Consider the following 16,393-nt stretch of genomic DNA (forward strand, 5'->3'; position numbering starts at 1 on the left):
GGGAAGAAGAGCAGGCAGCTGATAAGGAAACATAAAGATTATAAATTCCCGAGCCTGTAGAGGGGTTATTATATGGCCATAACTCTATCTCTCAAAATGAATTTACAGTCTAGACTTTTCCAATGATAAAGGACAGAATCGGTCACCCTTTGAATCGAAATAGAAATGGGATAGTTAAAACATTAAATGTATTCCCAGCTAAGCGGTCAAAAAACCCAATCTAAGGACATTAACGCTTCGGCTTCCAACCGTGAACTTTCCCACTGCTTTATTTTGAGTGAAAGAGTAAAAGTACTCTCTCTACGTACCCGCTCTCCCTCTCTCACAATTGCTATGCTCCTGGCACACTTACGCTGCTTTGTTGGCTTTGTTGCGAAGAGGTTAATGTACTCCCAGGCTTAACGCTAAACAACTGCGAGCTTGATATAAATTAAATGAGATACTTTGAAGTAAGTAATCGGTGGATAGTTTCCGCCTTAAACACACAAGAAAGCATAACAAAAATATAGGTTTCCTTTTGGGGTTTTTTTGGACGCATTCTTATCTAACGCAGCAGCCACAGCCACACTGCTCCTTGTTGTCCTTGCGTTGCTCTCTCTCTCTCTCTATCTCTCTCTCTCTCTCGTTTGGGGCGACTGGCACTCGGCTGTGGGCCTTCGTGCGGTACGTGTGCGCCTTCGTGGGAGTGCTTTTTGGGGAGTGCTTGCCCCAGTGGCATCCGTCGTGGCTGCTTTCAGTTGGAATTCCTGCGTCGGCCGGTCGAGTAGTGTGCCCAATCGCTCGGTATATCTCCAGCCACACGTGTTGCTTGCGTTCCCGTTTTGTCGTTTGCCGTTGCGTTTCGTTTGCGCGATTACGTTACGTATTGCCCCAACGTGGCGACAGCAAAAGCGAAATAATTCTAATAATTATTATGTGAATGGAAAGTGGAGTGCATGAAAGAGATCGAAACAGTGAGATTTAAGCCACAAAAATAAAAGAACGTGAAGAGCAAACAAACGAAACAAAACAAACAAAAAGAATGTTAAATAGTTTAAGCAGTTTTGGTAAGAATTTATGGGGGTCATAGAGTGTATTTCCATATACATAATGATACAGCATCCACTTCATATGCAGATTTATGTTAATATTGAGAAATTGATGGCAGCGGCGCTGCTGTCGGCATGCCCCTCATTAATATGCGACAGGCGACGCTCCCACAGCTCTCCCTCTCCCTGTCCCTCTCCACCACCACACCACACCCATTGTCTTCTCATCTGCATTTGTGGCCCCCAAAATGAGTCGGAGAATGAGTATCCTATAAGCAACCGAGCAGCTTCCCGACTGCTGATGATAATGCTGATTCTTGCCTTCCGCAACAATTTGCTTTGAACTCGGGTTTTGCTACACAAACCGCCAACCATCCCCCCAGACCCAAAAATCCGAAACTCAAACCCAAACACACAAAACCCACAACCGAAACTCTTAGTCACATTTCGATAGCTTTTGTTTGTGCCATTTGTAAATGCTTGTTACCTTTTTTTTGTTTTTTTTTTTTGTGCCCATTAGGGTCTGGGAAACTGAAGGTATAACTGATTTGATAGTTGCATGTTCGAGTGGCTTTTTGTGAGTAGGAAGGAAGGGTTATAATTATCATGATTGCATTTTGTGTAGAACTATTCTTAGCTGTCATATCCAACACAAATCAAAGGGATAAATGGACAAAATGTATGTCCAGAAACAAATTGCTGCACATATTATTCATATTTATTCTTCACAGCATTTAAAGCATGGGATAGATAAAAGATAATTAACAGCAGTATTGCCAGGAATCATCACAATAAGCTGAAGTCCTCAATAAATCTTTGAATAAATAACATTATTGGGTATTTCATATTCGATTATTGCCATTAGTTTTTGTTAGTTTGTTTTTACTTGATATTTCTAATTTTTGTCTGCTTTTCGAACAAAGTGTTTATGAGTGCTGTCGGTCAACGGCGTTTTGTTTAATTTGAATTTTTGTGGCATGCTGCAGCAGGAATGGACTCTTCCTCTCCCTCTCTTTCTCTCTTGGCAATCTCTGAAAATGGCACAAATTGTGGTTTGCAAGTGTTTGGTAGCTGCCATTGTGTGTGAGGAGTCTGCTCTCCTGTGCAGCTGTTGAGTGCTTGAAATAATATGAAGAAAGACAGAATGGGATGGGCAACCGCCTTTGGCATACTCAAAACTCTGTTATAAACCACTTAGGAATTTCAACAAATGCGGCTGAGAACATTAGAGTTTGAATAATTACTTTATAATGGAATTCTCAAGGCAGATTATGCACTTCTAAAGGTATATTTTTGATGGGTTTAACATACAAGAAAATAAGTTTCTTGTATTAGATTTGGATTGTACTTTAAGGCAGAGATTGCCTTGTGTCCTTGAGTGTCTCTCTGTCTCTTTTTGTGATAAGAATAGAAGATTTACAGAGTAACAATGGAAATTGCAGTGTTCCCACGACACTTTTAATCTGCCTAGAATTATATTTTCTCTGGCTGACTTGCACTAAAAAAACCGCTAAAAAAATACGAATTTTCTCTTTTGTTTTACGTCTACTAATGGACGTACTTTTTGGACATCTGTTGGACATTTCTGTTTCAGTGTACTTGTGGATTGCCGCAAAATAAAAATGTACATTTATTCTAGGTCAACATTTTTGTACTTGAGCTTGTACTTCACTTGCCAGTCGCTCTCCCTGCCTGGCCCTTCCTCTCTCCTCAGTGGACACCATCGCTTTCCCCGCAATTGGCCTGAGCTCGAGCATAAATTATGCATACAGAAAGAGTAAGCAGAAATAAGGAGAAATAAAAACAACCCAAAAGAGGAATTGCAAAGGGCAAAAGCAAGGGGCAAAAGCGAAGGGCAAGGCAAATCAAACAAATGGCAAGGAACGGAGCAACATGAAAATGTTGTAAAATAATTTCAATTCATTTTTGGTGCTATTTCGCATGCCTCAGGGTCCTTAACCGTTAACCATTGGCCGTGTGTCATTGTATTGGTTGTGGTTGGTGGCCCCTCAAAGGCATTCTCCACAATTTTTGCGTTCAGTTGCGCATATTTACTGCCCAGAGAGAAAGAAAGCGCACAAAGAGCAGGCAACACACACAATAAACCAAAGCACACACATAGAAGAGCACACATCGAGCATCCTTGTTCAAGTTTCCTTTTTCGTTGCTTCTCCTTCTTTTTTTCCCATATGAGTCCCAGTTTCTGTCGTTGGTTGGGCTTCCATTCAATTAATTTATGTCATACTTTCGTATGGGAAAACTTTCACATTTGCAATGATTTTGATGGGGAAAACATTTTTAAGGGTGGCAGGCAAAAGGCATTGGGAAAGCCTTTCAAATGGCCATTTGGCATAATGATGGAAATTCAATATTATTTACTCCAGGAAGAATGTCCATTTGGAGGAGTTTTTATGTTGAAGAATAATATTTCAAAATTAATGGAATTTTGTGTGTGCATTTTTGAAGATATTTTATTACTTGAAAGATCTTCTTTGAAATGTTAAAACAAATTTTAAGATACACAAAAATATATGTATATTTTCTATTATTTATATTTTTTCATTATATAAATAATTACATATTTCTTATTCCTCTTTGACGAAAAGTATGCACAAATATTCTTTACTTATTTAATTAAAATATTTCTTCAATATTTTAAAACAATTTTCAATAAAAATGATGCAAAAAAAATTAAATTTAAAATCTAACAATTAATTTACAATGTTTACAAGTTTCCTTAAAATATTCCTAGATTTTTCTTTGAGCCTCAAACTTGTGCACACGATCCGCAGTTGTCCAACAAGCTTCTGAAACATTTTTACTGAATATTCCTGCACTTCCACTTCCTTCCACCACATTCCCCTGCCTTCTTTTGCCCTGCTCCCGTGATCAGACCCTTATTAATACCTTGTATATATTTTGTATGCTTGTTAAATTGAATGAGTAGGAGCCAAAAATTGCTGAAAGGCCTCGCCAGAAGCCTTATCACACCCGCCAGTGGGGGGTGTCAGCAGCAGCAAGGCGGTTCCTTTGGCGGAGTGGAGCTTTTTCCTTGGCTGCCTTTTGGTCCATTCACATCGACTGTTTTGCTACAATTCGCAGTGAATGGAATTTAGAGCTGAATGAATGGAAAATGCCGGCGCCCATGAATGGGGCACAGGATGAGGACGGAGCTTGGGCATTTGCGGGGTTTGATTATAAATAACGTAAAATAAGCGCACATGAATGAATTTTGATTGTCTGCTGTAGTTTACGGCACGTTTCCTTTCGTTTTTTGTCGCTCTCTGCTGCTGCTGTTGTTGTTGCTGCTGCTGAAGTTCTGAGGCAACAAAATGGAAATGAAAGACGACAAACTCGCAGCGCGCAAATATCTAAAGACGCAGGCGGGGGGGAGACAGTCGGTCGCTCAGTCTGTGTGCAACTTCCTTAAATGCTTCACTAATGTAGAAAAGAAAAGCATTCCCTTTTTTTTTTCTTTGCTATATTTATTCGCTTGCCACTTTGCATGGAAATTCCAACTGCAACGAGGACATTGCATTTCCTTACTGCAATTTTCCCAACGCGCGCGCACTCCGGACACGACTACTCCGGAACAACCAACCACCCAACCACCCCCCCGCCGTATCACATTTGCCAGTGCCATTTCCCTTCTATCTTTCGCTCTCTTTCTGCTGCTTCCCATTTATTTTTCTGCCTTTTTTTGAGGCCATGCAAAATAATGTTTCATGTTGCAATAAATGTACGATTCAGTCCATGTCCCTGTCAGGCCCTGTTCCTGTCCCTATCCGTTCTGGCACAGCCCTACGCCCATGCATGCCACTTAAACCAAAAAAAAAAAAAAAAAACATAAAGACAACCCCCTACCCGCACATTGCACATACGCAACGTTGTGCGCCCATTTCTGGCGCGTTCTGGCTGCTGCCCGGAGTGCGGTCTGTTTGCTGCTTGCCAACTGCCAACTCGCACAAATTATTAACTCTTTTTGACTCTTTTTCATGTTTAATCTGCTTCAATAATGCTTAAATCATTCATTTGATCGTTGTGGTTCGCTTGTTTACAACATTGCAATTTATTTGCTGGCATTGATCTTCCCGAATATTCCCTGTACTTCACAGCAAGAGTGCCCTTCAATTTAATTAAATATCCGCTATATTGCGGCTCCTAATTTCGGGTTTGTTTGCCGCTTCGTTTTTCCCCGCATAAATGTTTAATGAAGCGCCAAACGTTTTCGATTTCATGGAGCAAAGCAACTTTGGGGCCTGCCCCTCTGCCCGCTCTTCCTGTTAACCCCAACTGGGTCTAATTTGGCTGCCCTTCGTGTCCTGCTCCTGCTCCTGCTACTGCTCCTGCCACTGTCTCGCTGTATTAATAATTCGTGCGTTGCGTTTGTGTCACGTTTTGTGCAGGGGCCCAAAATTATATTCGTGGCGCGTTGCCCTTGTCAATGTTGTCATTTCCTGCTTATCGTTTTGTCCCCTGTTGATTTTTGCATAATTTCTCTACGACCAGAGATAGCTCAAGGACACACAGACAGACAGCAGCAAAAGTTCAGGAAAATATCGAGAGAGAGAGAGAAAGAGAGAGAAGAGCAGAAAATTCCATCAAATGGCAAGAGCAGAGAATTTGTTGAAGCGAACCTCAATCAGCAGCAAAAAACAGGATGCAGAAGCAGCAGGGATACAAATACAGCTGAAGATACATATAGAGGGACAGATAAAGATACACATACAGCTACAGTTACAGCTACAGCTACAAATGTCGAAGAAGTAGACCATGAGCAGAGCTTGGATAAGATATTGCACAGCGGAATGTTTTTCATTTTGTTCGCAAGCATCGAAGCATGAAAATCAGCATACGGATTCCACTTACCCATCCCAGTCCTGGCCCCGTTCCTTCCCAGTGCCCCTGTTGCGTATGGCTCCTGTTTGCTGCTGCACACACCCAACAGTTGCCACATGAAAAATAAACCCAAAAAGAATACCCTCAAGATGTGCACAAAACAAGTGTTAACATAGTCACTACAAAATATGAAATAAAACCTAAAAACTCGTAACAAAACGTTGGGTTTTTTAAGGCTTTAACTTTAAAAATATGTTACAAAATGTTGGGGTTTTTTCTCTGGCACTTAAAATACTTACTTAAGGTTTTTTTTTTACTTATATTTAAAGAGTCAAGCAGTGAATATTTCAATCTGGCGCTATTTTTATTTATTTTTTGTAAAATTTTATGACAACAAAAGGTTTACGGCTGCAGCCCTCTATATTCATATTTTTGCCCTACGTTTGGCTACCAAAAGAGTTTTTAACTTATGCAAATTATTTTACTCTAAACTGATTCAAAAAGCTTTTTTTTTATATAACAATTTATCAGATAGAATTATAAAAATAATCACAGCACTTGGCTGGGGCATTCATTGATGCTTTATGGCTTTTAATATCGATTAAATATCGAGAAATTATTTAAGAATACATTTTTCAACGAAAACTTGCAATTTCGTGCCCTCAATTTGTGTATATTTAACCCACATTTACGAGTATTTGCCACCAATGTGCTTTGTTTACTAGCTCCAAAAAAATTGAATCGAATTTCCTGTGCGCCCAAGTTGGCTTCCATTTGCATTTTTGGCCATTAGTCGTGGCCTGACTTATGTGTTGAAAACTATTAAAGTAGTTTAGTTTTAGTTTTACCTGTTTTTGGGCACAAAACTTTAATTTCACTGGCACACAGGAATATATAAATATCTCAATAAACTCTGGAAAAAGTCTCAGTATCCGGCTTTGGCACACATTCGGCACGGGGGCTTCCAATTTCTTCCGCAAATACTTGGACCTCTCTCTCTCTNTCCCCCACCCACCCAACAATACTTTTACACTATAAAAAAAAAAAAAAAAAAATAATATTTAATTTTTTTTTTTTTTTTTTTGGGGGGGGGGGGGGGGGGCAAAACTATTTAAATTTTCTATGATTTCTCTCTTTTTTTTTTGAGTTTTGTTTAGCTAAAAGTACAAAAAACAAATCCAAAAGTGCTGTGGAAACTTTGCTATAAATAATTTTTGCATTTTTATTGTGCATTTTCTGTGAGCGCGATTTCGATTTGAAGTTTTTGAGGCTCTGAAATAAATCTGAAAAGTTTTATTTATGTTTTGTGGGAGTTATGGGTGTGCAGGATTTACTGTGGGGTTTTTTTGTGGGGTTGGCACAGCCCTGTGGGCGCTACATATTTATGACATTTGTTTGCCAAGCAACTTTCAATGGCTCAATCACGCCACACAGCCACAGGCCGAGGCCCATGCCGCACATGCAACTAAAACAAACTCTTAGCCGCTTCATTCAACTCGCTGACTAACTCGAACTTGCTCTTCCCCAGCTAGCACTTGGTGGAACATCATCAATGTGAGTGCTGCGACTGCTGGGCTCTACTGCTAGAGCGCCACGCTCCACGTGCGGGGCAATGAAATCACGGAAGCTGCCAAAGGGCTTCGTGCTTTGTGGCCTCAATTGTCTGACCTTTGTGTACTTCCCGCTCGTCCTGCCCATACTGAAATGTTCGGCGAGTGCCGCGGCCGGCGCCAGCGCCAGCGGCAACGCGGGCGGCAAGGCCAGCGACGATTTCGATTATCGCATGCAACGTGTGCGAAATGTCCTCAAGGAGGTGCCCCTCATCGACGGGCACAACGATCTGCCCTGGAACATACGCAAATTCCTCAAGAATCAGCTAAAGGACTTCCACTTCGGTGGCGATCTGCGGGAGCTCGCGCCCTGGTCCTCGAGTGCCTGGAGCCACACGGATCTGAGGCGCCTCAAGGAGGGCATGGTCTCGGCTCAGTTTTGGTCTGCCTACGCCCCGTGTTCCTCGCAGCATCTGGATGCGGTGCAGCTGACGCTGGAGCAAATCGATTTGATACGCCGCCTCGTGCAGCTCTATCCGCATCACATGGCCCTGGTGACGACGGCCACGGGCATCGAGCAGACACATCGCACGGGCAAGATAGCCAGCCTGATAGGCGTGGAGGGCGGCCATGCCATTGGCACCAGTCTCAGTGTTCTGCGTATGTTCTATCAGCTGGGCGCGCGCTACTTGACGCTCACACACACCTGCAATACACCTTGGTGAGTGGGAAAAGGGCGGGGGGAGGGAAGTGTTGCCAGAATTGTGATTTGATTTGTTTTTTGTTTTTGCTTGCAGGGCGGACTGCTGCAAAGTTGACGAGCCTGGGAAATATCCACACATTGGCGGACTGTCGCAGTTTGGCAAGGTAAGACTTTGACCAAAGGCAGGAACATTTCAACAGCAAAGGCCTTAAAGACGTCCAACCAAAAGCCTTAAAGATGCTCCAGCAAAACTCTCAAAAAACTCTTAAAAATTGCCCAACAACAACCTGCAAAATGTTCAACCAAAACCCTTTAAAATGCGCCACAATCACCCCTCCAAAATCTGCTTTAAACTCTCTGTCTCTCTCTTTCCTTCCCTCTCCCCCGCACAGCTCGTGGTCAAGGAGATGAATCGTCTGGGCATGATTGTTGATCTGTCGCATGTGTCGGTGCCCACAATGCTGGACGCTTTGGCTGCCTCGCGGGCGCCGCTCATCTTCTCGCACTCATCGGCGCATGCCATTTGCAACAGTTCCCGCAATGTGCCCGATCATGTGCTGCAACGCATTGTAAGTCCATTAGAAAGGCATTTATAATCCTTATGCCCGAGTAACATGTTCCATTCGTTTGGCAGGCAATAAATGGCGGTCTGGTTATGGTCGCCTTTTATCCACATTTCGTCAGCTGCTCGGGACAGGCAACACTGCACGATGTTGTTGGTAGGTTTGGGGTAGGGGTCGCATCCTTTTGGGTGTCTGGTTTCTGGGCAACATTAATCTTTAAACTACTGCATCCCTGCTCTGTGCCCTTTCAGCGCATATCAACCACATAAGGGAGGTGGCTGGCATCGATCATGTGGGCATTGGTGCTGGCTACGATGGAGTCAACTTGTGAGTACAACAAGAGCTGCACTTCAATTACATTTCATTCCGAATTATCGTTTGCTTTTGTGGCTGTTGCTTTTGCTTTGCAGAGTACCCAAAGGACTGGAGGATGTGTCCAAATATCCGCATCTTTTTGCCGCCCTGCTCGAGTCTGATAAATGGTCGGAGGAGGATATTGCCAAGTTGGCTGGCAAGAATCTCATACGTGTATTCAAGGAAGTCGAAGCGGTGAGTACAACAGGCAAACAAAATGGATTGAAAATGGCTAGCACTTTTTCTGCTTCCACTTTTCTGCTGGTATTTTTCAATTGTTCAACGTTTTGGTTGCTCCCCGAGGAATGCCCTGATACACTGCCTGAGAAATGTGTCGCTGAGAGCTCCTACGGCCTGCGGGTAGAGTGGATTTTCTAATCACTTGAATTATATGGCAGCTTGATTCCTGATTGTTGGTTTAAAACATAAAATAGAGAGGCATTTTCAAGAGCTTAGAATTTGAGAGTATTCTCGTACATATGTGGCTGCTGTCTCCTCTCGTGTCAGACGCGTACCTGACCGACTTAGAGTCTGTGAAGTCTGTGGCTAGTGGCACACACACATAACACACATTGCTCAGCGGCAAACAAACAAAGGCGCCTGCAAAAAGGACATTGCCAGACCCGGCCGCTGGTTGTTATTACAGTTGGGAAATTCCTTTCACAAGGATAAAAGGGAATAATGTGGCTTTGCAATGGAATTTGCACATACTTGGAATGGAAGCAGCAGCAAAACTAGAGACAAAAAATGAAAGCAGAAGCTAAGGCTGGAGCTGCAGCTAGAGCTGGCAGGACATTGGCTTGGGCGTCGAAAAGACGCAAGTTGTGAAATAATTTTAAAAGGATTTTCTCTCGCTTATACCGATATTTATACACGAGCAGCAGAGGCAGCTCCTCAGGTTCCCCCAGCAGAATCTGCAGTTTGTTTGCAGGATGCGGTCGAAGCTTGTTTGCCGTCTGCTCCAAGTCGAATGCCAAAGGATCCACAAGGAGCATCCCTTTTACTCATCATATGCAGCTGCCACAGTGCAAAGAGTGCACTGCGAATGCTATTGGGTTTTGGCTTTCCGTTCTGCCATTCTGTTTCTTTTCTCGCCCGTGTCTGTGTCTGTGTCTGTGTCTGTGGCGGCTCAAGCAGCTTTCAATTTAGATCAATGCGGGGGGTTGAGCGAGTTACTCCTCCGTGCATTGAATGCCACTCGAGTGTGGGTTAGTGCCATTCAAAAGGCACTGCCAGCAAGTGGGTTTGTTTTGCAGTCGAATGGCTTCGATGGCTCGATGGATGCTTGGCTAAACGTTTGCCCGACAGTAGCCTCCTCCAAGCGGGACTTCAGACGGGACTTATGTCTCCCCATTGATGGGCTAATTAAATTATAAATTAAAGAAAAAATTGTGCATAAGTTGGAGAGGGAAAGCGGAGGCCAATCTTGATTGCAGTTCTCTCTGCGTTGGCTCTAAATCAAAATAGTTAAAATATTCCCATTCTGGGTTGGGCTCCTCCTTTCTGCTGCTGCTAAAACCAATTTAAAGATTTAATAACAAATATAAATCATGCGCCCCCCTTGAACGCTAGTCGGTCGTCGTGGTTGTCGCTTTTATTGCTTTTTGCTGATTATAAAAACCTCCGACCCAAGGGTTGCCAGTGCCCCACCCCAACACCCGCACAGCACAGCCTTTGGCTCAAAGTTGAGAAAGAGATGCCGCAGCATTTTTTAATTTAGCTCTTGTCTCGACCGTGGACCACGCAAAAACTTTAATCATATTCCCACAGTCGTTTGTAATTAGTTTTAGTTGGGGAGAAATAAAAAGCAGCAGCAGAATACTTAGTGTCCGTCTGTGATTACAGTGCGCACTTACCCCATAATGGCGGGCAAGGACAAGTGAGTGGATGACGGGGTGCGAGAAAAAGTATTGCCTTATTTGCAGCGGCCTGATTAAAATTGTCCGAGTTTTTATGGCATTTTGCACTCAGCAGACAAGTAAAACCCATATAGAGGAACCCCTCCAATGTCTCTGTGTGTGTGTGTTTGTATATTTTTACTGCTGTTTATTACATGGCCATAATACTCATTAAGAATTGTATTTTAATACGTTTCTGTTTGTTGCCGTATTTTCTCTTTTTATTTTTATTTTTATTTTATTTTATTTGTGTGTGTTTCTGTGCTCTGTGTGGTAAAAAGTAATTAAAAACGTTACCCAACGCCTTTTATCTTTGGCCAAAAGCCCAGCGAGCAGCAGCGCCGCGAGGATTAAGGCCCCCCCCCCCCATATAATATATAACCAAAATGACATTTGCTTTTGCATCTGACCAAGTCACAGAGCCCAGGGCCCTGAGGGGCTCTCTGTCCCCGAGTTCATTGAACTGCAGCTCTGGTATCCAGAAATTTATTTTGTAGCCTACTTAGGGGCGTCGCCAGCTGAATCCTCGCCCCTGGGGCGGCGACGACTCGTAATGCAATTAAATAATAAACGAAAAGCGGGTCAAATGTTCAATTATTAGAAGCTTAATGCTGTTTTTCGGGCCTCGCTCTCGCTCTCGCTCTCCCTCTGTGTGTACTCAGGGGACTCTGCCGGTCATGGCTGTAGCTGTGATAATTAAGCAAGTCATAGAAATTAGGCAAAAGGCCATTTTAATGATTGCCAACTCGAACACCAAAGCACACAGCAAACACACACACACACACACACACACACACTTGCCCTGCCATAATACCCTTTCAAGCTGGACACGCACTCAGTCATAGGCCAAAAGGCGGCGGGTTATTCCGATAAACATTTTCGCCTCACTTACAGAGATTTGTCACCGTTTTTCCACAATTTTCTCACAGTTTCTCCCACATAGTTTCTCATAGTTTTCTAAAGCCATTCAATGGCCATAAGGAGATCAATTTTTTATGACATTTTTTCAGCATTTTTATGACTCAATAAATTATGACAAAATTTAAACCAGCAACTGATCTGAGTTCCGCTTGGTGTAACCCGAAACGGGTTTTGAGAACACATTCCCAAGGACCTTAAAGACAAACAGCAATTGCCACAAATTTGTGGGTGGTGGCAGCGGGGCGGCGGGACAGCTGGTAGCCCATGGCCCATAGCCCATGAACATGATAATTTTCTTGACGCCAGTTTTTATCTACACAAAAGCAGCAGCAGCAGCAGAGGCAGAAAGGCAAGCGGCAGGCGGCAGAAAAGTCAAGGATTTTAGGCCAGGCCCCCACCATCCACATCCAGTCCATTCAGCTGCTTGTGTCTGTGTAAATGTATCTTTTATTTTATCCTTTTATATCTAATGCGAGAGCGTAGAACGGCATTTGGCACGACACATCGCCCAAGTGGCGGCCCAGTCCGGGGCCCAGTCCCTGTTCTCCGGGGCCATGGGCAAATGGCAGCAATTTGTGCGAGACAAATTCATTTAAATATCTTTTGCTAGCCTTGTGTGGGGATCTATCTTTGCTCCTGCGCCTGCCCTGTCCTGTGTTTCTGAGCCTGACCTTCTTACAATTGATTTGGCTTTGGCCTGGCCTGCTGTGGGAAAATGCGTTAGATGAGGCCGAGGGTGGGGCACTCTTCAACATTCATTTTACGCTTTGAACTTTTCACTCAAACTGTAACTGTAGAAGCTCTCTGCTTTTCGTTCGTATTGAAGGGGGAGAGAGAGGGGCCATAGCATGGCAGTCGGCTCAAAGGCCGGAAGAGTCTAGCCAAAAGGCAAAAAGCACAAAGTTTCCAAGGGGGCGGCACGGGTGGGCCTAGGCCTGCACACAAAGTGCAATGACTGAGCCAAAGCTGACGTTTTATTGTTGTTTGTGCCTCATAAAAAAAAACGTCGTAAATTCGATTGTTGTATGGCAAACAAAACACAGGAAGTGGAACGCGGCGCACAGCACAGTCACAGTCACAGCCCTTGCCACCGCCACTGCCCCATCAACACCCACTGGTAGGGGCGGCCTCAAAAGGTGTTTGGTGTTGAAAACAAAACATTTTCCCTCATTTAATGTGCTCCAAAGTTTACCACGGTCTGGTCTTGGCTTGGGGTTTTCCCTTTAAGGTTTTTGGCATGTGGCTTTATGAATATTTAACTCTAGATATTATTAGCAGTTAAGGCAGAAGGTGCACACTTTTGAACTCTGTTTGATTGAGGCTGAAAAAGGGGTTCGAAAAGAGTACAAAATGAAGCAATGTGAATTGTATTAATCATGGAGAAAGCGTGTGCGCTGTACGGCAGCATTTGGGCAAGTTTAAATATGTTTAGTTGGCCTTTAAGTAGTGAAGAAATTAGCAGAGAAATGTGTCTGAAATGTATGCCTAGATGCATAACATATTTCTTCACAGTTTCTACAAATTTCAGCAAATATTATATCTCAATTATTTAAGCGATTTGGCAACAAATTACTGCTAAAAGTTTTGCCTAGAGGTACAACAAATTTATATCAAAATAATTCCCTCAATTGCCATCAAACTTATGCCACTCCTGCATGGCCACAACTTAAACTCAAACTCTGAGCCCTCTGCCAATTGCTAACCCAAAAGTAAATCCCTTCACTGCGAGTCTCCCTCTGCCTTCTTCCACTGTGCCAGTTCGATCAACTTCGTCACAAAAGTATCCATTACAGAGCCATGCTGGCTGCCCGCCCATTGATTTTGTAATTTTGCTAATAGCAGCTTTTGACGTGTACTTAAATCTAAGAAATTCATTAGGAAAACGCCTCGCTCGAAATTTATGGAAAATAATACACACAGAAACTCGTATGCGGAGCGCTCTTTCAGCGGAATCATTTTAGCATTTGAAAATGCAAACAAAACTTTGGCAATTACGCTAAATAACTTTTGTAAGTTGCGCCAGCAAAAGGGAGGCAGTTCCTTTGGCGCTCCTGTGGCGCTCCTTCTCCTTCTTCGCGTATGCAATCAATTTTCATCAATCAAATGCAGCTGCTGGCCTGACACACATAATTGCTGATTGAATTTTAACCAAGGCAAGACACACACACACATCATACGTTTTTTCCTGGTCTGTCATTTTAGGTGCGTGATCAAATGGAGCTGCTGCGTGTGCCACCCATTGATCAGTCAATTCCAGCCGAAGACATTATGGGCCGATCCTATTGTCGTTATCAAGGACCAAGAACGTGATAATTTCTTCATATGTAAAAGCTCACAAAACAGTCATACATATGCATACACATTAAACACATACAAATAGAGCGCACAAAAACAAAGAGAATTATGTCAAGCGGTACGTGTTGTAAAGTGAAACTTGTTTTAGGTTAATTGACAAAGTTTTCCTCTCTCTGTGTCTCCTTTTTTTGTGCACTGTTCTTGTTGTATTTGTTGAGCATTGTTTGCCTGTGTCTCACATACTCAGACATTTTTGCAATCGCTCAGACCTGGGGCAGTTGGCCAGCTGGTGGCTGCTGCCAGGCAACTTTTCTACGCGCACACAGCTGGCATTCGCCCATAAACAAATACAAACTGGCAGGCAGCACACAGCCCCCCACAACCATTCCTCATCCCCATATGCCGTTACATTGTGTAAATATCATTGCCATGTTTATTTTTAACTCTAGCTCTAAGACAGCGGCAAGAGTTTGTGTGGAGAAAATAGTTAAAGAAAAAGCAGGAAAAGGCAGGAAACAAAATACTGAACAGCACATAAAAGCTAGGAAAAAATTAAACCCTATAATAGCGAAACTAAAGCACAGTTAGCCGCAAAAATTAAACCCACAAAGCTGATGGATGTCCCTAGAAAAAGTCAAGTGGAAAATCTACAATTTATCAGCAAGTATTTTTTCTATGAAAAAGTTATTAAAGTTTAACGGAAAAGGAAAGTAGCTAATAGTTAAATACAATACAAAATACCTGTTACAATTTTATATACGATTATCGCAGGGGGCATGAGGCAGGATTGAAGCTCATTAATCTCAGCCACTGAGCCGCTTTCATTAGCCCGAACTGCATACAGAAAAAAAAAAGTTTAATTACGACACGTTATGCGTTTAAAGCGTTTTTTAATTTTGTTATTAAACCTAAATGAAATTCTCATTTAATTAGTTAATTAACATTAAACATTTAATTAGCCAAGGGTATTTTATTTATATGCAACAAAAATTACAGTAAATATAAATTGGAAAAGCCAAGACAAAAACCAAAACCAAAACGAAAAACAAAATGAAAGCACGCATTGAATGTTAACCACATTTTTTGCATCATTTGGCAATTTGTAAGGCTTAACTGCCCATCTTTTAATCAATATTCAAATAAAGCAAAAGCAAAAATGAAGGCAGCAAACAAAAACAGAAAAAAAAATAATAAAAAATGAACATATTGTATAATTAATAGATCCATACAAAACAAATTCAACCCGCCAAAATTGCGAATAAGTTCACAAGGAAAAACCCATTAAGCATGGAAATAATATGATAGATAGCAGAAAAGTTTGTTCAAGAACCATAAAAACGCGTATAGAAAACTATAAAAAAAAAAAACAAAAACTACACTAACACACTCATACATATACATATATGTAGATACACTTAAATAGTATCCTTTAATTTATTCATCAAAGATTTGTTTGGGTTTTTGTGGGGTTTTTTTTGGGTGCGGGCGGGAGGGTAACTGAGAGTTGCATTTGAACAAATTTTTGCAGCTCAACTAATAGATTAGATTCAACGTTTTTTTCGGGTTACCAACAACAAAATAAGAAAAAAACCAAAACCAAACAAATACAAAACATATTTAAACTTAAAGCCAAACGATGGCGATGGCGATGGCGAGGACGATGGGCGCAACAAAGTAAAAGGCAAAAAATAACACATGTGATCAAAAATAAAATTAAATTACATATACGAGTATATATAAATAAATATATTATTAACTATTTAATTACTATAATAATTAAATGTTTAACAACAACAACAAAACAACTTACTGAGCATTCCACAATTTTTATTGCTGGTGGAAAAAACTCAAACTTTATCGATTAAAATTAGCAAATAATGAAAAGCAACAAGAAAAATAAACATACAAAATGTAACCGTATAGAAACAATTCTCAAAAATGCTCAAGAGCGTTTAATACCCTGTAAATATTTGAATGAATAACTGATCAAATTGTATTAATTAATGAGTGGAAAGTATGTCAAGTTGTGAACAAGGAACAAAAACTAACCATATTCATGTGTGTGTGTATATGTGGAGAAGCAGAAGAAATACCAAAAGAAATATAAATAAAAATTCATAAAAATTATACAAAGATTGCCCAAAGGATTGTTTTGTATTTTTGGGTGTGGGGCAGAACTATCTGCATGCTTTCAGAAAATCTGTTGCTATAAGTAAGACTCACACTTCAACAAGCCATCACC

General features: G+C 41.8%; 1 protein-coding gene across 1 annotated transcript; it reads left to right on the forward strand.

The window, feature by feature from the left end:
* The first annotated feature begins 974 nt into the window (after positions 1-974).
* On the forward strand, positions 975-15,722 carry LOC117585526 (dipeptidase 1). Its single transcript, XM_034275034.1, has 8 exons — positions 975-1,046; positions 7,396-8,138; positions 8,215-8,284; positions 8,513-8,689; positions 8,755-8,839; positions 8,935-9,010; positions 9,094-9,232; positions 14,059-15,722. The coding sequence occupies exons 2-8, from the start codon at positions 7,480-7,482 to the stop codon at positions 14,164-14,166; spliced, it is 1,314 nt and encodes a 437-aa protein (XP_034130925.1). The 5' UTR covers positions 975-1,046; positions 7,396-7,479; the 3' UTR covers positions 14,167-15,722.
* The last annotated feature ends 671 nt before the right edge of the window (positions 15,723-16,393 follow it).

This window comes from Drosophila guanche, unplaced genomic scaffold (assembly GCF_900245975.1).
Source record: "Drosophila guanche unplaced genomic scaffold, DGUA_6, whole genome shotgun sequence".
NCBI lineage: Eukaryota > Metazoa > Arthropoda > Insecta > Diptera > Drosophilidae > Drosophila > Drosophila guanche.

Excerpts from the sequence above, each read along its gene's own strand:
- LOC117585526 (XM_034275034.1), top strand. The coding sequence starts at position 7,480 with ATGAAATCACGGAAGCTGCCAAAGGGCTTCGTGCTTTGTGGCCTCAAT. Across the intron at positions 9,011-9,093 it reads GGCTACGATGGAGTCAACTT|AGTACCCAAAGGACTGGAGG; the intron begins GTGAGTACAACA and ends TTTGCTTTGCAG. Across the intron at positions 9,233-14,058 it reads TATTCAAGGAAGTCGAAGCG|GTGCGTGATCAAATGGAGCT; the intron begins GTGAGTACAACA and ends CTGTCATTTTAG.